The sequence below is a fragment of the Ascidia mentula genome, chromosome 9, assembly GCF_947561715.1.
Source record: "Ascidia mentula chromosome 9, kaAscMent1.1, whole genome shotgun sequence".
Classification (NCBI taxonomy): domain Eukaryota; kingdom Metazoa; phylum Chordata; class Ascidiacea; order Phlebobranchia; family Ascidiidae; genus Ascidia; species Ascidia mentula.
Genome location: NC_138574.1, coordinates 2,640,928 through 2,665,202, shown reverse-complemented (window position 1 = coordinate 2,665,202; position 24,275 = coordinate 2,640,928). Strand labels below are relative to the sequence as shown.

Here is a 24,275-nt window from a genome sequence, read left to right as displayed (position 1 = left end):
AGTTTCTGGGCTTGAAATTGTCTTTTTGGAATTCGAACGCAAAAGAAGCCAAAACGTTTCAAAATGCCCCTTTATTTCCAAAAATACTGCTTGTGACTCGGGTCATGATATATTTTTGTCCGTTTGGCAGAAATAATGTCAAACAGGGTGCCACCACAAAGATAGCTGAAGCAATTGTCCCAGGACTATATTTTGACCTAAACTCGTAGACGAGATGCCGGCTTGTTTAATTTAACTTTCGCAAAATTATCACAGAACTCTCTGCCGCTTTTTATGAAATGAAAAACTTTTAAATAGCCAACCCTAAACCAATGCCTTTTTTTGGGATTATTGGAAGCAATTTTGTTTTGTCACTGCTATTTTTTTGGTGCTGAACGGTGTTTGGAAATTTGGCTCGGGCAGGCTCAGAAAAAATAATCACGAAAGCGCATACCGTGCTCAATTTTGTATTTGTAGATGATATGCACCTAATTTCAATTCACAGCGATACCCACAAGCCGAATAGCCGTATATGCATGTATCATGTGTCTAAGTAGGAATCAATGCAAGAGCCTTTGGGTTGCTGAGCATTTTCACCCGATGGACTACTGGACTGGAAATCAAATTTTTTAATAACGTTTCCGACACCACGAGTTAAATTCTAAAAGTTCAACGTCATGAGTCGCTCATGGGATTTTTTCAAATCCTGTAAAGGATCGTGTGCAACATCAGCAAGGTTGCTTTGTGGCCTAAGTAAATGTTAGGAGTTGCTGGACCTGTTTGGTGTGGATTTTTACCATAGTTTAGCATTTTGTTTGTAAAATTTGCAGGTTGCATGCTAGTAACAATTTCCACGCGTTATTACTAAATCGTAACATGGGTACACACAAATTTGAGTTTATGACAAAACGACTGCTTTAAAGCGAAAATAACCAAAAAAGTATAAGATATAATACAGTATGGAAAGCTGCTGAAAGGCGTAAATACTGTTAGGACGTGTAAGTTCTCATCAGTGCAGCTGGTGACTGTGGCACTGGACTGGTGTTTAAACTAGCAGGCACACATATTTCGACTAGTGGTACTTTTCGGTCAACGTGGAACCGTTGGGTATCAAATAACAGAGACGAACCACGGTGAAGCGTACAATCCCAGATAACATTTTTTGATCGGCATTACGTTGGTCTTACGGTTGGTTTTAATCGGCCCAACTTCATCGGTACAACGTTGGAGTAATGTGTTTTTGCTCATCGGCCCATGGTAGGCTGCCAGTTGGCGCAAACCTTGGACCAACCTCGGCCCAACTATTCTTTGAACATCAATTGGAACAACCAACGTGCCCCCAACTATCAACAGTAATGCCTCAAACTTTCGCCATCGTCGAACCAACATTAGCAAACAATCATAATTGCCTACAACGGGCCAACAACAGCACACAACGTATTGTTGCAACAAAATTTATTAAAAACGAATAATCCCAGTCTCTTTGGGGATCACGGCAAAGATGTGTCTGTAATAAAATGCAAAAAATAACAAGACTTATCCATTGACAATCAAAAAGTTTAATTTACTTACTTAGAGTAATAGTTACATTTGAGTGTACTTATTTTACTGAAATCAGAGAGATTACATTTAAATTATTCAAGATGAAACATAACTTCAAATCCAATGCACACAATATTAGGCAGACAGGCAAGTTGAAAGTGACAAATTGTATTACATAGTTTTTTACAAACTGGTAATGACCTGCACTTTCATTGAGCTCGTTAATCAACTTTTTTCTTTCTCTCTCTTTCCGCCCCCCACCTCTGTCTTTAGCGAAGCGCAGCCAATCTTTAATAATATCATCAATCTCAGCACCTGTTGCTGTAGCTGTTCGGTGATTTTTCCGAACAGCATCTACAAAAAATAATTATTGGTAATATTAGGTGAACATTTAACAAAGCAGTCTCTGTAGATTTCGGTCCACTATGTTTTGCTATGTTCTTACTTTGGACAACTCTATGCAGCTTCAGAAGTAAGAAGGGTCGCTTTGAACCTTTACCCTTCATATTAAATTGTTGTGCTACAGTATTCGCCAAAAGGTGGCACATGATATTTCTGGTTGTGTTTGCCACATCTTTTCCGCCTATGCTGCCGAGGAATGATGTCTAAATTTGTACAAGCAACAAATACATCATTTAATAACAGAAGTGCCACTGTAAAAGTAGAGTTGGATATTTGAATACACAATTGCCCTCTACTAACAATTTTATGTCTAGCATGCACACAACATTATGGATGATGAGAGTTTAGCATTGTTTTTATTTGCCGCTAAACCATTATAAACTATATGATAAACTTACCAGCTGTTTTTCTGTTTTACTGTCACATAAAAGTTCTTCAACAGTGTTTACAGTTTCCATTTTGTCCAAAGGAAGTTCAATTCCAGGCGGCAGTAATACCTCCGACAGTGAATTGGCATTGGTTAATGATCGAATAAGAGATGTGTTATTTGAAATTTGTAACTTTATTTGCTCCAAACTGGCAAGAATCTTTTTTTCAACAGCTGTAAACATGTCAAGGTACCAATTATAAACACTTTTTTAAAAAAATTTAAATCGCTTACTTGTGGGTGTTGTGTAATTAGGCCTACCAGCATTTCTGTGTGTGGGGGCAGTTTTGCTTTTCAAGTGCCTTCTTGTCGATTCAATTGATGATGATGGGGATAGTTTCATCAGATGAGCTTAAAATTCGGTGTCTCTCTGAGGTAACTACTTCATTGTTAAGCAGTTGCTCTCTTAATTGACTTTCTGTAACAGCACTGCTTGTCCTTAACAGCGGAATAACTGGTGCAGAACGCTTTTTAGGGTGGGGCAATTCATCTTCAGAGTCTTCATCATCATATCGGATGACTGGTCTAAATAAACAATTTAAAGTGATGACAGATATGTGGGTGTGATATATAGTATCCGCATACACACACTGCAGCAGTTTATCTTTTAATACAAACTATGCCAACATCCTCTTGCCTCTTTTTACGCTTTGCTCTTGGAGTGTGGTCTGTATCCGTTTGAAGATCAGAGAAGTCTTCAGCCAACTTTAATTTCTCACGTGCTTTTAAATACGAATCTGCGCATAAATAACATTAAAATGGGCTAAATGTAAAAAAAAACTTTATGACTAACCAGTTTGGTACATTATTCTTTCGATGCCATACTTGGGCCAGGATGGAAGTGCATGTATTTGATTTTTTACAGCTTTGGTAATTTTTGCATTATCTTGAAATGGAGGCCAGCGGCAGCACTGACCCTCATTTTCCAACCATAATTGTGGAATTATTTCCACACCATCATGCTGGGAGAATTCAACCACAGCATACATTTCAGTTGCTCTCTCAAGAAATCTGCAACAATAAAAAAAATGGTATCAACATGCATAGTTAATAAGCAGCTATGACCTATTATGTAAATATTTACATAGTTAAACACAGGTACCATAGTATTTTAGGGGGGGTTTATGGCATTATCCCCACATATGTATAGTTTTGATAAGACTTTAAAAAAGTCAAAAACAGCCGGGACTATAAAGTCTAATGAAACAATAGAAACACCATGGTGACCCAAAACACAATCTCAAAATCAAATTCTCAAGAGTAATAAAGCATTAAATGAGTGGAAATAATATACTGCAATAATACTTTGAACAGTGTATTTAGACTTCAAAATCAATTTTGCAAGTAAAAGCAATTTGCATCCAAAAATTTAAACTAATACAAAAAGAAACCTAAATCCAGCAGCAAAATGTCACTAAAGCTCTGGAAGAACAAAATATCCATTGTTGCAGGGAAGACGAACAAACTTGTGCTCAATTTCAGATAGCAGGGCAGTTTGCCATTTTCCAGACATACAGCAAACATAATAAGCTCCAAAATTAGCTGAAGTTGCAGGATAAGAATAAAAATGTTTAGGATCAATAAAATTTTCATACACAAACACCAAATTTTTACTGTCATGTGGTGACACCAGTATATTACGGATTAGGGAAACTTGACCATTAATTCTAAAACAATTATCTCTTTCATGCAGACCAATCGTGTACTGAGGAAATTGCAGTTTTTTGTATTGTAGCATATTACAATCACATTCGGCGGGCAAAGGACCATTGCTATGTTGGTGAAGAAATTTTACTGGTTTTTCGCTGCTTGGTGGAGTTAAACTGTGCTCAGAAAGGCGTCGTAGAACTTGTTGCAGTGGAGACTGTGGTTTACGAACCATTTTCTTTAAGGATTGTAAATAGTTTTCAAAAGGAAATGATGAGAATGTATCAAGAGGACCATGAATTCTAGCATCTTCACTGATGTGTATTAAACTGTGTACATTATACACAATGCTGTCAGCTCCATATAAGGCAGAATAGTGCTGAACAAAAGCTGTTAGCAATTTGTGTGTGTAATCACGTAGTGTAAGTAAATTTTGACTTGCAAGTATCAATATTCCGACATGTAAAAGCATGAAGTTTTTGTACACATCAGGATCCAAAATATCAATTAACACAACTGGGCCAGTATACAGCAAAAACTGACGAAATTCTTTTGCCTTCCATCTTTCAAACTCATTTAAACCTCTGGGTCGCCGGGCAAATTCACTGGGTATATACTGCCGTAAAGACACCAAGGACTCAGATATACTTTTTATATGTCGACTACTGACTCGCATTGGCAATGGGCCTTTTGACCATAAAAATATTAAGCGCTTCATTACACCCAAGCACACTGAATGCATATAATCCAAAGGAAAGTTGGAGACCATTCCGATATCAAGTGACAAAAGCGGTGACTTGGACATATGGTGTTCTTCATCTATCATATCTTTAAAAGAAGAATCTGTTCTCAGTTCTGCATGCTGTTGAAAGGTCATTCTATGATTTATCCAAGTGCCATGATCCGTGCACTTGTTACAACCTGCATATCCATTGTGTTGCTTAACACATTTGACCAGTGACCGAGCCGGGGCATCACATATAACTGCTGATAAAATAACACTGTACTGCCTGTTGCTAAACAGTAGACCATCTTTCTGAATGGATGTCATATCATTGATAAAGTCCTCAAGATAGGCACTAATTGGTTTTGGTTTTGTCAGGCCATGGTAAATGCCAATAAGAAATGTTTTTTTGTTTGAAAAATCCATTAACATTCCCAAAATGGGCCAAAATTGATCATTGGTACTTTTAAACAGTGGAAGCCCGTCAATATTTATTTGCAGTCTTAAAGTGCTGCCACATTCAGGCAAAAAAGAAACCTGTTTTAACTCTTCACAAATACGTGTACCAATTCCAAAGTGGTAATATTCCCCATTTGAAATTTTTTTTGTTTTGTATGATGTACATGTGCCCAGCAATGTGCGCGGATCTTTGGGAAGGTCGGGAAGTTTTACTCTTAAAATACTCAACAAAGAATGTAATGCACATTGGGTAATTTTGCAGGAAGTTGCCCACAAAGCAATTTCAGCCTGCAAGTTGAAATTATCAGCATCATTTTTAAAACCCAGGTCTATAGAAAGCATATTATCATCTGAATGTTTCTCTTCAACTGACTCATTGTCACTTGAACTTGCACTAACATCATAAGTAGAATGGTTTGAACTACTACCACTACTTTCCAAACAACAATCATCATTTTCATTAGAATCCAAAATTTGAGGATGGAGATTTGGGGAAGCTTCGTTTTGTGAAGCAATTTCCATACAGCACTCTTGAACTTTTTGCTTAACTTTACGTCGAATTGTCCAATATGATTTTTCTCTTGGAACCATTATCAGTACAAAATAACACACTTAGTTTTTTATTGCAGTTGTACAACCACATATAACAATTATTGAATTTTACTAAATCTGAATACATGCAGCTTTGTTTAAAAAAGCATACAAAATAAGACCAACCAAAAAGAACCTGGTAAATTTAAACTTTGACATACAATTTTTAATGGCCAATGTTTCTAAGAGAACAAGGCAAATGCACCAACAGTAGCACAGCACAAAATTTGCTACAATATATAATAGCTAGAAGAAAGTGTAGCCAAGATTGGTTCCAATGTATAGCATAGCAAATATTTTGTTGGCTTTTCTGTACCATGTGCATCTTTTTGTCACCTTCTTTTTACATTAATTGGTCATCATTAATATACACAAATATATTACAAAACGGCAGAGTATAGCACATTTATACATTAATTAAAAACTTCCATTTACATGAAGTTAACAAAAATTTAACATAGTTTTAATGCCAACCTTCGTCGTTGCTTTTGTCCACCGAAAGGAAAGAAAGGGCGCGAAATCGAATGACGAGGCGTGCAACTCATAGAAATCATAAATTGTCTAAATGCTTTGAAAAATTCATTGCCGCAAAGCATTTTTTAATCGAAAAAAACGCTATTTACGGCGCCTAAACAAAATTTGTTGCTAGTTTTACTTTGTAGTAACTATTTCCAAAATGAAAAAAGTCAAACCACTAAAAACCAAACTGTTTGGTCGGAAAAAAACCTTACGTCTAAAAATTTATACTTCATTGTGTTAAAAGACTTTGTAGTAAATATTGTACACAACTGCGTATATCACATCAAGTCGCACAAACATTTTAACAACAAAATGTGATACATATAGTGCCAACATTGGCGCGCTGCAACAGAAAATCTACGACAAAGCGCCATCGTTGGGGAAATGCTAGTGAGTTTGTGTATAGACTTCAAACAGTTCGACCAAATAAACACCCATGGATTTCTAATTCCTTTACATATCAACCAAGTTTACGAAATTCAAGGAAATTTTGACTTTGAATACTAACAGTTTACCAACGTTTGTCCAATTATATATTTAGACGATTAGCCAACGCCAACCAAAAAGGTGTTGGCCAACGGTTACCCAACTAAGCCTTGCTATCTGGGAATGGTCTAACGGCTGTTTGGCAACTGATAGCGCTACCGTCTCAGGTCTCACACAAACCATGTGATCAGTGTGTACACCTGTCTGCAATGATTATTATGGCTCTGTTTTGCACATAATACAATATGTTTTTCAACCCAATAAGTTACAAAACAGTTGGGCAAAGGAAAAGGCACGTGTTTTTGATGACGTAATTTTAGGTTTGTCGCTTTTATATCATGTAGTTTCGTTGGCGATATGTACAAAAAACTATAGGACGAAAAAAACGCTACATCATTTATTTGATTTGCAGAAGCATTTATGCTGAATTAGAGAAATTTGAAAGGAAAGGTTATAAGTAAATTTGTGACACAGTTGTTTATCTGTTTTAAACTATTTGAGCAACCGCAAGTTTTACTCGTTATGTCACTGAGTGATATTTGCCTTACAAGCAACTTGTTGTCAACTTATGGCTTGACGCCATGGTGGGAAACCATGCGTAAGTACTTTATGTTGGCAATAGTCGCTTCCAATATATTTTTGCTGTACAAAACTGATAGCAACTCATTGCATTGTTTTCCTTGCAACGAAAGTGATGTTGAATCATTCACAAACCCCAAAATGTTGTTTGTAAATGAACAATGTAATGCAGAGGCAAATTTCTTTCAGTCGAACTCCTGGTGGATCTCGGTGTTGCTCACCACTTGCTTGTACATAGCAATGAGCATATGGCAACATATTTCCAGTGTAAGAAATGAAATTGCCCAGTTACATAAGGTATTTGAACTTGTTTCAAATTTCGAGAAGTCGGTTGATGAGTTTATCACTATAGTTACATCCCCTGACTTACCCGACATCTCAACATCGCTGGAAAAGCAGAGATGTAGAAGCTTTGTGAGAGAGTTTGTTAAAGCGGATAACACTGGCATTTCTCAGACAAAAGAGCCCACTGACACTTCTCTTCAGGAGCAACTGCTGAAGGATGCTGTAAGCCTTTATGTTACCTCACCTTTTCTTGATTTTGGCACTAACTTTGTTTCCAAAAAGATATGCTTAGAGATCCCTGCGGAGAAAATCTGAAATTACTAGATGTATCAGAGAAAGACATGTCTTTTGAATTGGAGACGTTCATAACAAAGGCTTGTAGAGAACACCAGCATCCTGCCATTGAGATATTGAGACCACCACCATATAGAGCACTGCAGGACATGGCGAAGCCAGACAACAAAACATGTGTTAAGCGTGATGAGTTAGTTTACAGTTTGAAACAACTTTTAGCATTATATGAAATTGAGAACATCCGCAAACTAACGCAGGGAATCAGTTACTCAGTTGAGATGAAGCTTCACATTCTGAAGAGGATTCAAGCTGCTGCGATTTTTCTGTTAAAGTTGCTGAAAAACGGGGAAGAACTAAAGGCTTTAGAGGATTTGCGTCGTGTTGAATCTTTACACAAGGAGAGTGCTGCAAATCCTGAAGTAGCAAACCTGGTAGATGGTTACAGAAAGTGTCAAGATGCCCAAACTAAGCAAAAATTAAGGATTGTAGATTTATCAAAACTTGAAAAATCATACCGTGAATTTTGTGGTGAAAGTCTACCAGATTTTGAGTTCCTTTTAGATGATATCGATAAACTTAACATTTTAGAACATCTTGAATCTTTGAGAAATGAATCAGTGGAAATTCAGTTGGTGAATCTTGATAAAAAAACTATAGGCAGAAAGGAAAGAGTAGAATCGGACTTAGTGGAGGGTACCCGAATGGTTGAAGCGTACAAGCAACTTCTCTCACTGCGTCAGATAGTAACAGTCAGCCAAATTGCTGATAATTTACGCAGGAGTAATCAAAACTCCGAGCGCAAGGTTGCCGCCGAACACCAAGAAAACAGCCTGTCCCAACTTTGGTTATTCAAAACTGCCTACTTTTGGAGAAACATAGAAAGTTTTATCGTTGCATTGCTTGCTCTTATTACATACGGAGCTTTGCTTAACCCAAGTGCAGAATTTGTGTGCGATGGAGCCTACAAGTGTGTCAACAACTCATTCAACACACTGTTTGTCATAACTATCGTACAAGTCATGTTGTTGTTTTGTATCCTGTGTCTGATGTTAGTTATCCTTTGCACAATTTTCGGTCCTTGTGCAATAACTTGTAGCTTGGATTTATTTTTGTTGCTTTGCGAACAGAGTGGAAAAAGCAAGGGCGTGAAATCGTTTACAAAACTGTACAAGGGTGTTGAAGAAGAAAATCAAGATATACAAGACAAGTTACAAAAAAATATGCCTAAGGCTGCATCATTGGGTGATGTTGATTTTTTCCATTTTTACTTAGATATCACAAATAAAGATTTGACTGAAATTTTGAACAGTAATTTTGTCAAGACCAACACAGATGAAAAGATTGCAAAATTCCTTCCTGGACTCGAAACGTTAAGAAACAGAAGTGTTCATCGAGAAACTGCCCAGTCCACAAATAATGGACGTGGTGCTTGGAAAGGAGACCAGTCCTCAAGTGGTGGAGGATCTACATCTGGTGTTGACCATACGGAAGTGGGAGTAAGTGAAACGGAACGTTTGGCTTCTAATGTTCGGAATTTCGAGTCCGAATCCCAAAAATTTCAAGAGAAGAAATATATATCTGTTGTTATCCTTGAAGAAGAGGAAGCTAGTGAAGAACAACCACTAATATCCGAAAGAAATGTTGACAGTTCCGAATTACCCGGTCCGTCCGGATCTCGATGATCATCATACAAATCCGGTAATTTGGACCAGGACGTTATATAACCGCATATATTGCGTGCCAGAAGAGTGTGTTGGTTCATCATGCATCCAACAAATGGGATTTAGATAAGATTCTGCAAAAAATCGGTAATTACGATCTTAAACGTATGGTTACGTCACCAGCGATAAACGCAGTGTATACTGTTTTCAAAATGTGTCCACACGCTCCGCTGGCTTTGTTATTTCCTTTTGCTTTTTTCGAGTTCTGTGCGCCTGGTATTCTATTATACACGCTTGTTTGTAACAAGAAAGTTTTACCGTACCTGACTTGTGTCCCGTCAAACGGCACTCGGTAAGAATAAAATTGTACATATAATTTGGAAGACTATAATGACTTGTAAATGGAAATAGTTTTTCTTTAACCCCACAGTTTTATGGTACAGCCATTTTATCCACAATATTCGCATGTAGAATCTTGTCCATTGTAAGTTACATAAAACTAAAAACCATCGATATTAATGTGGCTTGGCATAGGTAACTGGTAACGGAAGTCAGACTTTACGACTAACAATTGGCACAAAAGAAAGTGAAGCACCACCTACTGTGCTGATTAAAGAAACGAGAACAATAAAATCTTCGCAGTCTCTTTAACTACAAATCTGAAGTAAACACAAAAGTGTTTAATTATCATCCTAGCGCAATCGGGGCTTGCTTATATGGTTTCATAGATAGTATATAGGCTATAATACAGGTGTTCGACCGTATGCACGTTTCACCATCTTTTCGCAACTTAGCATGATACCGGCATGCCAAAATACATGCGTAATTCAAACAATTCTGCCCAACGTTGTGGTAATAGTTGCCGATATTGACCAATATCAAGAGAACGGAAATTTAATGCTATGTCGTAGATGGACTAATCATGGAAATGAACCATAAAATAATGGAAATGAAACTTATCACAGGCATTCAATGATGTAAGTTACAACCTGTGGAGGATTAGCAACCATACAAATCCTGCTTTAAGTTAGGTAATTTGCAAATTTAGAAACAGTCAAAACACGACACTTCAAATCCAAGGTTCTTCTGGCGTTTCTCTAGGACTACGTCTTATATGTATTTTGTCTACACACAGGCATCGTAAGTCTCGCTGAAAAACTACGTAGTTCAAAAATGTAACTATGTAAAAGATACACACAATCTGTAAAATGTGCTCATCGGTATAAATCAGCTGCTACAGACTGTCAAAAAAGTTTCAAACACCAACAATCCTGACGTAATGAGATACCAGCAATAAAAGAGATATCGAGTCAGAAGCGAAATAAGCAAAATCTTTAAATTTTTATATCTACAAAATTTACCACGTTGGCATGGATTTTACTAGTTGACACAGTGTGCAGGGTTAAACCTCCAGCCCTTCTTTAATCTAATCCTTACAATGATTCTTAGCTGAACCTTAACCCTTAACGAACCGCTTCCTCACCATATGATGTGTTACCGATGCACTAAGAAGTTTAATGTATTAATAAATAGCAACCCTAAACACAGATTAATGCTAAATATGCTATTCAGCTGGACTGAGACTTCTTAGGAGGATTGTCACCAGCTAAACTGGATGCAGTTGGCATTTTACCTGTTGCACATTCTAATGAGACATTATATTGGCAGCCTTAACTGCACAAGTTTTTTCCAAACTTGATCCACATATAAGCCTATGTAACATAGAAATCTGTGCGATTAACGCTACGATTTCGTGTAGTATTTCAACTTAAATATGTAACCAAAAATAACAGGCGGTGGCCCTGTTCACACATAATCATTAAAGTTCGCACAGATTTCTGTTTTACACAGACTTATATGTGGTTCAAGTTTGGAAAAAACTTTGTGACCCTGTGTAGTAGTATTTTCCCCACGCAACACCAGCAAAAGAGAAACTCTGCGAAAAAAGGCAATTAATCCGCTTCGTTACAATGCGGTCAAGTGAGCGCTACAAAACACCAGACACGGACAACAAAATTAGAGCGCGTTCGTTGAATAGAGGCATTTTTTTGGTTTTGTAATCTTTCAACGACCTTTGGCTGATATTGTAGGCCTGGGACAACAATACAGAAAGTGCAACTATCTAATGAGGATTTATTGCAATCAGTTTTTATATCTACTGAAAAATCTTTTTCAGCCTCGAAGATATGTTGCCACCTGACATGTACGGAAAAGAACCTCCCGTGTAAAATCCACCGACCTCATACAACGGTAACTTCGGTTTCTGTCATCGTAGCCACCCATAACTGATGTGTTATCATATATTAGACACAAAATACAACCAAAATTACTCCACTATTCCCAACGGTAACATGGAAGAAGAAGACGAAGGTAAAAAAATACGAATGTTTCCACTCTAAAACTGTTTGTAAACTACTTGGTTCTGCGTGTAGGTACACTAACAACCAAAAAATGAAGAAGTTTCTGGCGTGTCAAAAAGAATATGCAGCCTTTAGTTTCAGAATGGGTCGGAAACTCTCAGCCTGCGTTTTGTTTCCTGTCGGCAAAATGACCTCACTTCAGCAATGCTGTTTACCCTTTTCATTGAACAAATATCGAAACAAACTCCTGTTGTTTGCAAGACCAACACCTTGCGTGAGTATTCATTTGTTGCTAGTAAGTTTCAAATCAATAAGACAGGACCAATAAGTCAATAGGCCCAATATTTCCACAAAATAGGGCTTACGGCGAACGTGACGTAATGTGTGAGTGCCCATGGAGCCAATAAGCTCACGACTAATTTGGGAACACAAATGCGTAAACGAGATGCTGGCAATTGTGCAATTTTGTAAGTGATGTTTTCAGTTACAAATCCGGATAGTTATCAATCAAATCCGACAGAAGCTTTACCGCCGCATCACATCGCCAGATTCAACTTTCGCAAAATGAAAACACGAGTCTCTGCTGCTGTTTGTTTAAATCATCTTTTTGAATAAATCACACTAAAGCGTTTTCAAATCGACATTGGCAACTGCGCTCATTCAACCGTAATACTGACACGTGGAACACCGGTTGCTCCATGACGTGGACTGAATCATTTTGTGACATAGGACAAAAACGTCGAAAATTTGCTTTAACAAAAATTCTAAAATGCGATCTGTAACGTAATTTTACTTTACATGACATTTGCATTGATAGAAATATGGCCTAGGTTGCACGGCTAGTTTTGTCATTGTACAGAATCACTCTCTTTCTATTGGGTTTTTGGGTTAAGGCATTCTTAGGTAGGGTCTTGTCCAGCGTGTCATTTCAAAAATGTAACGGTATAGCAACGGTTGTTCTCTCACACGATCCGACTTCGTATCCTGTGTGACATTTATTTCCGAGTGTTTCTTGAGTGATATTAAGTTCCAAACGTTATCAGTTTCCACGCAACATCTGTGTGCACAACATCTGTGTACTCGATTTTATTGGCCAGCTTAAACGTGTTTGTTTTGGTCGCCGTAGAAACGCTAGATGTGTGAAAAGTCCTTTATTGTATCTCTTTTGTTAACTGTTCGCTAACCGTTGGTACCTCTTTTCAGATCTCTTCAATTTGCTTTGTTTCACTTTAGTTTAAATAATGGAACTTTCCTTGTGCGTCAGATCAGCTCGCAGCTTACTTCTGTGCTGTAGTTCTATGGTTTGGTTTGGTTCAGTTCTGCGCTACTGTGCGTCTTAAAATTCACTTAGTTTCACGTTTGGCCCTGTAAACTCATGATCGTAAAAGTCTAAAACTTATCTTGATACAGTAAATTTGGAGTAGTGTTTGCATCGGGTTACCAATTAGTTTGTTCAGTTTGTTACATAACTAGGTACATCGAAGGTTTGTTTTAGGGCAAAATTCTGTCACTTTGCGCTTTGTATTTGCAGAAGCAGTGTTGCTAAATCAGAAATAAAAAAGAAACCAGCCTGGCAAGTTATCAGTGTCCGTTTGTTCTATTCTGTGGATATGTCGTTGAGTGATATTTATACAAGAAAAAGCTTGCTGTCATCCTATAACTTGACGCCATGGTGGGAAACCGTACGCTCATATACTATGATAGCAATAGTCACTTCAAACATATTTTTGCTGTACAAAACGGACAACAGTGTTATGCATTGTTTTCCCCTCAACGAAAGTGACGTTGAATCATTTACAAATTCCAAAATGTTATTTGTAAACGTACAATGCAAAAACGAGGCAAATATTCTGCTGCTGAATTTTTGGTGGATTTGTGTACTGTTCACCACTTGCTTGTATATAGCAATGAACTTTTGGGAACACATTCCTGGTGTAAGAAATGAGATTGCCAAGCTGCATAAACTGTTACAACTTGTTTCTAGTTTCGACTGTTCGGTAAATGAATTTATCACTGTCGTTACATCTCCTGACTCGTCCGACATACCAGAATTAGCATTCCAAGAGAAAAAAGGGTGTAGAAGTTTTTTAAAGGCATTTTTCGAACCGCAGAAAACTGATCTTGTTTGGCAGAAAGACCTTCAGAAGTTGCTCAAGGATGTTGTGCGCCATTATGGTGCGTTTCCTGGATTCGACTTGAATTGTCCATTTATGTTACTTGAATCAAACCGGAACGAATTTACCTCAGTGAATAATTTAGTTGGAGAACCTCATGAAGAACATTTGGAATTGCTGGATGTGTTGGAAGGAGATATGTCATTTGAGTTGGACGCGTTGATAACAAACGTTTGCAATCACCAAAACGAGCCACCTGATAAAGGTGAGACATCAACATCAACGCAAAGAAAGAGTACAACACAATTTAATGACGAAAACGAACCAACTCTTGATATTAGGACATTAACATTACCACCTCATAGAGCATTGCGCAATCTTAATGAACTACACAGAATCTCTCGTAGTCGTGAGTCATGTTCAATCTTGAGGCAGCTTCTGGCTTTGCGCCAGATTGAGAATATTCGCAAGCTACATGAGGGAATGGTTGAATCAGTAGAAAAAAAGCTTCACATTCTTGATATGATACAAGCTGATGCAATTTGCTTAATAAAGTTATGTAAAAACAGTAAAGAACTTCAAAGTTTAGAATCATTGCGTGGTTTTCCTAAAACTTTTTCACCAAATATTAATGTGATATATAAAGGAACGGGAGAACAGTTGCGCAACTACTTCGAACAACGAAAAAATGAAACCAAGAAGAAACTGGAACAAATTAGTCAGAAAAGAAATGGATTTGGTTGGCTTGGTACAAATAAAGACCAAACAGTAAATTTCGTTGATATAATGCAAAAATTGGATAAACACCTTACTTATCTTGAAACAATAAGAGATCTTATCCCAGAAGACCAACTCAAAAAGCTAAGTAAAATTTATGACCCTGGAGTTTTTACAGACACTGAAGATTTTACAAACACAGATCAGGATTTAGTGGATCGTGTCCGAATGGTTGAAGCATATAAACAACTTCTTGCACTGCAACAGATTGTAACAGTTAGAAAATTAGTTCATACTTTTCAAGAACCTGAGAGTAATGTAGTCGTTGACCAGAGCAAAAGACAGCTCCAACATGTCTTTCTAAATGCTTACTTTATTAGAAACGCGATCAGTCTTGCAAATGCACTCATAATAGCTGGTGTATACATCTCATTATTAACATACCAAAGCACAAGTGAGGCACTTACTTGCAACAAGACATACACGTGCATATACAGCTCCTTTAACATAATGTATGTTATTGCTGTTGTCCAGGTTTGTTTGTCACTTGTGATATGTCTGATTTGCGGTGTCCTTTCTGCAAAATTCGGTCCTTGTTTGAGCACAATAACTTGTAGCTTGGAATTGTTTTTGTTGCTTTGCGAACAAAGCGGAAAGACTAAGGAAGCAGAAATTTTTAGAACACTTCGTAAAAGTATTGAAGAAAGAGCACAAGAGATAAGCATAAAATTAAAAAAAGGTATGATTTCTGCTGCATCAATGAAAGATTTGGGTTTTTTCCATTTTTACCTTGATATCACCAATGAAGATATCAGCGAATTTTTGAACAGTAAATTTGTCAAGAATAACAAGGATGAAAAGATTGCAAAGTTCCTACCAGCACTGGAAAGGTTAGGAAATAAAAAAACACCCCAAGCGAGCGACCAGTTAAAGGATACAACTCACAAGCACGATAAGAAAACTAGATCAAAAAACGTGAAAGGATTCGAACCTGTTGCTATGGAAATAGAAGAGCCTGAACGAGATCCATTGGTCAGGAATACATAAAGTATTTTTTGCTATCATGTGCGGCAATTATGGATTGTGTTGTATGTTTAGCCTAGTTTGCGTGTCTGTCATTTAATTACATGTATATTTGTGGATGTAGTTTTGCACGATATTTGTACATAACGATTGTGTCCTTGAAAATCTGCTTTGTTTCTCTCCAGATCTGTTTAGAGGTTAAAATGATAGAAAAGTAATGAAAGGAGTAACTTTATGTAAAATTCAACATTATAATCGTGGCATAGCATACATAGTAGGCCAAAAGGTTTACTACAGGCTGGTGATTCACATTCCCAAATATGTGTTTTAGTCATATATTTTATGTCATTGCACAATCAAAGGATTCAGGGCCTTCTCGAATTGTTGTCCTCAGAATCGCAATAAAAAGCAGCAAAACTACTTTATGATGTTCTGTGAAATTGTGTAACGAAGGACTTAGCTTCAGGAAGGTGGTACCCTGCTTTGGATTGTAGTAGTGGATAGTTTAACGAAGATTGATGTCCGTGTGATGGCTTCAGAAAATAAAATTTCCGTTAGAGGGGGTTAGATAGTTGAAAATTTCTGATAATTTAAGAAAATAAGTTGCGTTAACTGTGTGTCATCTTTTTTGTTTGTGCCCCATTGTCATTGTGTACTGGGAAGATGTTATTTCATGTTTAAGCGCTAGAATTCGACAAAATCTAAATTTAACAGATTCAGAAAAATTATTTGCAATTCATTTTGATATACCAAGTAACCTTTTCTTAAATTGTGCGATGTTATGTGCAAGATATGTTATTTGCATGAGCAAGTATGCGGAAACGAACTCGACCTTAACGAAATTTGTGATTTTTTTTACAATGTTCGTAAATGTGAATTTTACTTATCGCAACAAAAAGAAATACTGTATGAAAGCGGTTGATGCTTTATTGCGAAAGTTAGAAAGGGGCGAGCAACACAATAAACATGAGTATATAAGGCGGCAATCGCGACACGGGAAAAAGGCAATAGCACGCTTCAATGCACAGGCGTACACTACAGTTCGGTCGCCACAGGACCCCCTCCAGAAGCGGGCAAGTGTCACGCTGAATAGCGTTGCGGTGGTCGTACATTGCGCCGCGGTCTGCCTCTCGCTGCGGGTACGGCAACTGGAAATGGTACCGTAATGTCGACGTGAGTCGGCTTAAGACGGTCGATCGAAATCGTTTGTGAACGACCTCCAATGTCCAAAGTGAAAGTTTTGTCCGACGCTAGCAACACCTTGTACGGGCCATCGTATGGTCTGGTCAGCGAAGGTCTAAAAACGTCGCGACGAACGAACACATATGGGCTGGTCCTCAACGAGGAAGGGACGGACGGCCGAAGGTTGGCGTGACGTGACATCGGCTGCGGCAAAATTCGTTGCAATGTGTCCCGCAATGACGGCAAAAACTTGACGGTGGAGTCGCCTGCAGGGGCAATAAAATCACCAGGAACGGTCAAAGTAGTACCGTAATCAAGCTCCGCGGAAGAGGCCTGCAGGTCATCTTTGGGTGCGGTACGAACACCAAGTAACACCCACGGTAACTCGTCCAACCAATTGGAGTCAGTTAGACGCGCCATCAACGCGCTCTTTAAATGGCGATGAAATCCCTCCACCAAGCCGTTCGCTTGTGGGTGAAAAGCTGTCGCGGCAATAAGGCGGCAATCGCGACACGGGGAAAAAAATAGCACGCTTTAATGCACAGGCGAACACTACAGTTCGGTCGCCACAGTATCTTGCATAAAACTAAATGGAAAAATCCAACGTAATTTGTCATGTTTGTTTTACCTTTTCGCAGCAATGAAATGGAAAAATGATGGCCAGGCACCACACGAAAGTCGGGTAGAGTATTTTCCATCGCTAAGCTACCGCGCGTTCCGAAACCAAGGGCCAAAGGGGCCAAAGGGGCCACAGACCCCGCCGTTAAGCGCGTTAAATCATTCTGCTTCGTAAAGCAATGTTTTGAACCAAAAACGTCAACTCTCTTTAAACCCATCTAAGATTTGCCTCCCACCAAACTTTTCGGCCTGGCTACGTCACTGCACTCGACCATTTCAGCTATTGCTGTCATAAAAGAGAAATAACAGTTTTTCTCGGCACGCAGATGCACTTAAAAAACCGAAAAGTTTATCTGACTTACTCAGAAAACCAAAAACTGAAAAAATGAATAATACTAATACAGCATCTTTCATCACCAAAAATGACTGCTTTTTGAAACCGACACTTACAGCAAGAATTCGCCCCCTAAAATACCTAACCGAACAAATCCTAACCGAGCAAGACGTGTTTGTACCTTCAAACGATCTACCAATGCGGAACACTGGTTGGAGTGCAATCCTTGCCCTGACAATCGACAGACAGTTTTTCACGATACAGTTGTCATAGGTTTTAACAAGCTAACTAGATTGTAATAGTTTCAGTATGTGTCGGAAACTTACAGCTTGTGTATTGTTTCATGTCGGAAAAATGACCTTATTTCCATCTTCCAATAGAATGGGTTTATAACTCCCTCTAAACCCATTCTTTCGCAGAGTAACACGAGTTGCAATTTATCAAGGCGCATGGTTGGTATTTTGTTATTGCCCCGAAGTTATATTTGGACTTAAATGTGCAGACGAGATGCCGGCTTGTTCAACTTTCGCAAACTTAAAACTTTCAAATAGCTTTACTCAAAATCACACTAAAGCATGCCTAAATTGGCACTAGTAACACTGATTCCACCGTAATGACACTTGTGCATTACCGGTTGCTCTGTGACCAGCTATGAAACAGGACAAAAGAAAGGCATTTCCCGTTGGAAACTTAAATAGAAATTCTGATATGCGATCTTCTACCAAACAATCTAAAGCAGCCTGACGTGCAGGTATCACGCTTTTATAACGGATGAATGCACACAAAAGCGTCGGCAGTTGCTAATGCTTTTTGGGGAATTTTGGAAGCAATTTTGTTTTGTCACTATTGGTGCTGAACGGTGTTTGGGAATTCAGCTCAGGTTTGGATGGGTTTGCAGAAAAATAATCACGCAAGCGTATACATAATTTTATATTTGGATCTTCTACTCTTGTATCAATGTCGACCATAAATTTGTCAACAAACGCAGGGTGAGGCGAATTTATTCTTTTGTTCAATTGATACTTAAAAGATATGCATCTCATTTTAATTCACAGCGACACTCAAGCCTAATAGCGATTTGTCAAAAACATGTGTGTACGAAGTACATTCAATGCCATATGCCTTTAGGTTGCTGAGCATACAACTTTTCACCCGCTGGACCACTGGGCTGGGAAATCAAATTCTTCAATAACGTTTCAGACACAGCGAGTTAAATTCCTCAAGCTCAACGAGACTTGTCGACTTGACAGGAAGAAGTTCTTTGAATGCTAGTGAAGCGCGATGTGCTGTATCAGCAAGAGTGTTAGCTTCGTGGCCGATTCAAATAGCAGCATGAGTTAGTAGTAGTAGTTTGTTCTCACCCGTTTGTATTTGGCAAGGGTTTCTGGTGAGGATTGTTACCGGGGTTAGGTAATTGGTTTGTCAAGGTTTGCAGGCCACAATAACGCAAGTAACAATGCCTACACTTTATTACTGAATTGTAAATACAGGTACACACAAATTTGTGTTAATGACAAAATGAAACGGACTGAAAAGGGGGATATATGCACAACGCGTTTTTTTATATGAGTTTCAAAACAGTTGAGCCAAAGAAAAAGTACACAAAGAAAAACTTGCATACGATTGGACGTTTCTGAATGACGTGATTTTAGGTTTGTTGTCTTTACATTATGTAATCAAGATTGTTATGTATGTTGGTTTATCTGTGATGTGTATAAAAATCTATTGGACGAAACAAACACTAAACCATTTGTTTGATTTGCAGCATTGATGCTGAATTAGAGAAATTTGAAAGAAAAGATCATTATATTTAGATAACAAAGTAATTTTGTGACACAGTTGTTTATCTGTTTTAAACTATTTGAGCAACCACAAGTTTTACTCGTTATGTCAATGAGTGATATTTACCTTACAAGCAACTTGTTGCCAACTTGTGGCTTGACGCCATGGTGGGAAACCATGCGTAAGTACTTTATGTTTGCAATAGTCGCTTCCAATATATTTTTGCTGTACAAAACTGATAGCAACTCATTGCATTGTTTTCCTTGTAAAGAAAGTGGTGTTACCCTATCGCACTGTTTACTTGCCAATGGAAGCAATGTTGAATCATTCACAAACCCCAAAATGTTGTTTGTAAATGAACAATGTAAAGCAAAGGCAAATTTCTTTCAGTCGAACTCCTGGTGGATCTCGGTGCTGCTCACCACTTGCTTGTACATAGCAATGAACCTATGGGAACATATTTCCACTGCAAGAAATGAGATTGCCCAGTTACATAAGCTGTTTGAACTTGTTTCAAATTTCGGGAAGTCTGTTGATGAGTTTATCACTATAGTTACATCTCCTGACTCATCCGACGTATCAGACTTAACTACGCAGGAAAAACAAAGATGTAGACGCTTTGCAAGAGAGTTTGGTAAATGGAAAAACACTGGCATTCCTTCGACACCAGAGTTTCCAACACAACTGCTAAATGACGTTGTGAGCCATTATGTCTTAAATTTTTATGATTTTGAATTAAAAACGATATTAGATCCCCCAAGAAAGCGAAGAAAAGAAGATATCCTCAAACAACCTTCCACAGAAGATTTGGAATTACTAGCCGTTTCAGAGCAAAACAAGGCCTTGTTTTTGCAGAGGTTAATAAACGTGACTTGTGCTGAACACGATCATCCTGCTATTGAGACATTAAGATTACAACCAAAAAGAGCGCTGCACAGCAGTTTCGAAGCCAAACCATGTGTTGAGTTAGCTGGCAGTTTGAAACAACTTTTAGCATTATATCAAATTGAAAACATCCGCAAACTGACGCAGAATGATGGCCTCTCAATTGAGTTTAAGTTGCTCATCCTTAAAGAAATCCAAGTTGCTGCGATTTTTTTGATAAAGTTGCTGAAAAACAGTGAGGAACTACAGACTTTAAACAACTTGCACCCTGACAACCGTGGCTCTGATCATCCTTCCTGGCGGTGTCATGGTTCCCAAACTATTGAAAAATTAAAGAAAGTAGATTTATCAAAACTTGGAAAATCATTTTTTGGATTTTGGGGTGGAAGTCTGCCAGATTTTGAATTCTTTTCAAACAATATTGATAAACTTAATATTATAGAACGTCTTGAATCTTTAAGAAACAAAATAGTGGAATTGCAGCTAGTGAAGCTTAGTGATAAACCAAACGACGTGGGGGAAAGAGTGGTAATGGACTTTGTAGACCATGTTCGAATGGTTGATGCGTACAGGCAACTTCTTGCATTGCGTCAGATAGTAACAGTCAACCAAATTGCTGAAAAATTACGCCAGAGTAGTCAAAACTTCGAGCTTGTCCCCGAACCTCAAGAAAACAGCGTGTCCCAACTCCAGTCATTTAAAACAGCTTACTTTTGGAGAAACATAGCAAGTTTTATCGTTGCAACGATTGCAGTTATAATATACTTAATATACGTATTGTTAAACCCAAGTGCAGAATTTGTGTGCGATGGATCTTACAAGTGTGTCAACAACTCATTCAACACACTAATTGTCATAACTTGCGTACAGGTCGTGTTGTTGTCTTGTATCCTATGTCTGAACATTATTAGCCTTTGCACAATTTTTTGTCCTTGTTCAAGTGCAATAACTTGTAGCTTGGACTTATTTTTGTTGCTTTGCAAACGAAGTGGAAAAGTCAGGGGTGTGGAAACGTTTACAAAACTGCGGAAGGGTGTTGAAGAACAAAAACAAAATATGAAAACTAAGTTAAAAGATAATATGCCCAAGGCTGCAATATTGGGTGATGTTGGTTTTTTCCATTTTTTCTTAGATATTACAGATGAAGATTTGACTGAATTTTTTAACAATAGTTTTGTCAAGACCAACAAGGATAAAAAGATTGCAAAATTCCTTCCTGAACTAGAAACGTTGAGAAAACAGTTAAGAAACAGAGGCCAGACCTCAAGCGGTGGGGCTGGTACTGGGCAAGGAGAACAGTTGTCTGGAGGTGGAGCTGATACTGGGCAAGAAGACCAGTCTTCTGGAGGTGGAGATGATACTGGGTTACTCAGCCAGTCCGGATCCCAAAAATTTCAAAAGAAGAAATATGTATCTGTGAAGAAACAACCACTAATATCCGTAAGAATTGTTGACAGTTCCGAATTACCCGGTCCATCTGGATCTTGAATATAACCAAATGGTTACGTCACCAGCGATAAACGCAGTGTATAGTGTTTTCAAAATATGTCCAAAAATATGTCGGCGCAGCTCAGTAAGCGATTGGGTGTCTTCAAATTCACTTAGTTTCGCGTTGGTATCATTGCGTGTGTTAAAAGTGTATCCAAAATTGATCGTGATAAAATAAATATTTGTGTAGTGTATGCATCGGGTTTCCATTCAAAGTCAGGTTAGGAAACACAACAATTAGAACTCACATGCGATCTTATATGTTAAATGCGTTAATCAAATAGGATTTCTGATCGATCATATATAATATTGTTAAGACCCAGATTTAGGGCTAATATTTGGCATATAGAACACACAGGCAAGTGATTCACAACAAAATAAATCCAAAACATGTGTTTTGGTTACATATTTTTCGCCGTGACACTCAATCAAACCCTTCGACACCACCAATAACTGATTAGATCACTTAACACCCCTAATAAAAAGCTAAAACTGTCCTTTAAATCGCGATAGAAAGTAGCAAAATATTCGCGTTCACTCTCTGGTTTGCTGTGAAATAATGTAAGGAAGGACCCAGAAGTTGATTCTAGTAAATTTGCATGCTTGTATTTTCCTGTTTGCATTATTTTGTGTTGTTCTTTTCACAAACGTATGTATGTATATGTTTTCGTGTGGTTAATTGTGTTTTGTTCATCTATTCTTCGCCGAACAAGTATATTGTGTTCGGCTTTGTCCCGTTAAAAGCCTGTTTTGTGTTCGGCTAACGAATTGGCGGGGGAGAAATGCAAGAACTAGATAATTATTATCATAAATGTGAGCAAAATAACCATACTGTTACGTCACTAGCGACGTCTGTGGTAATGCTAGGTTAACGCAGTTCGGTGTTGCCAAATGCTGTTCACATGCTCGATCCGGTGGCTTTGTCAATTCCTTTTTGTCTGTCGCTTTGCTAAGCTTTTTCTATGAAGCAGTAGTGGCCTATCATTATAACAACACACCTGAAGCATTAAATGTACATTGGCAGTAATGTCTGCAGAGGTAGGCATGGATAAAGTACTTAAAAATATCCAAAGAGGACAAGTTCCTCTTGCAGTTTATAATGTGCTGTTAGTGGGCATGCGATATGTATTGCCAAAGTGTCAAACAGCAAATATACTTTGGCATTCCAGAATCCCCATTACGGTGCAATAAAAGGGCAGGGAAACTCAGATACAGCAACTATCGTATGTAGTAAAGAAAAGTGTTGTGATCTTGGTCAGCATTTTGCAAATCTCGTCGAAGGTTCACTGTTGCCTGATACCAGAAAAAGTAAAGTATTAGGCATTTAATCACGCTACCAGAAACAAGCTAAAAATACTACACTTTTGTTTCGAAAACCAAAAAGCTGGTCGAGTGATTTACTCATTACACAATTAGCCGTAGTAAAATTAAAGAGGAGTGGTATAATACCACTTTGCCAACACTATTTGATATTTCAGCCATTATGACAGAGTAATTAATTATTTAAGCGTAAAAACGTCACAACGACCAATGTGATACAAAGCAAAAATACCCATCGGTGGAGACGGCGCTCATAAATCGTACTTAATGGATGGGTAACCCCTGCACACCAATTAAAAGTTTGCAATACGTCTATAAATACTTCACAAATTGCTTGCAATGGAGCAGGTTTGCCCGTAAATAATATGAGAAGAACGCAACGGGGTTCAGAAATTCACTCATTACGTCCAACGACACAATTCGTCTGTATAAACTGCGGAGGCCATATCCTTATTAATATTATCTTTTGTAGCAAAATTAAGCAGGCGTGCTTTACTTGATTGTCAAGGAGTTTTGCAACAAAAAGCAAAAAATGTGTGACATTTTAATATTGCGTCGACTTGATTGGTAGAAGTTCTTTGAATGCTAGTGAAGCGCGAAGTGCTGTATCGGCAAGAGTGTTAGCTTCGTGGCCGATTCAAAGGCAGCATGAGTTAGTAGTAGTAATTTGTTCTCACCCGTTTGTATTTTGCAAGGGTTTCTGGTGAGGATTGTTACCGAGGTTTGGTAATTGGTTTGTCAAGGTTTGCAGGCCACAATAACGCAAGTAACAATGCCTACACCTTATTACTAAATTGTAAATACAGGTACACACAAATTTGTGTTAATGACAAAATGAAACGGACTGAAAAGGGGGA

At 38.1% G+C, this 24,275-nt stretch overlaps 2 protein-coding genes and 1 pseudogene across 2 annotated transcripts; all 3 read right to left on the bottom strand.

Annotated features, from left to right (window-relative positions):
• Positions 1-1,469: 1,469 nt before the first annotated feature.
• On the bottom strand, positions 1,470-3,339 carry LOC145913812 (uncharacterized; annotated as a pseudogene).
• Positions 3,340-3,764: 425 nt separating this feature from the next.
• LOC145913811 (uncharacterized) lies at positions 3,765-5,771 on the bottom strand. Its single transcript, XM_083001573.1, has one exon. It carries the CDS (start codon positions 5,769-5,771, stop codon positions 3,765-3,767), a length of 2,007 nt encoding a protein of 668 aa, XP_082857699.1.
• An 11,118-nt stretch (positions 5,772-16,889) lies between these two features.
• LOC145913806 (uncharacterized) lies at positions 16,890-17,411 on the bottom strand. The gene has a single exon (XM_083001566.1). It carries the CDS (start codon positions 17,409-17,411, stop codon positions 16,890-16,892), a length of 522 nt encoding a protein of 173 aa, XP_082857692.1.
• Positions 17,412-24,275: the final 6,864 nt, after the last annotated feature.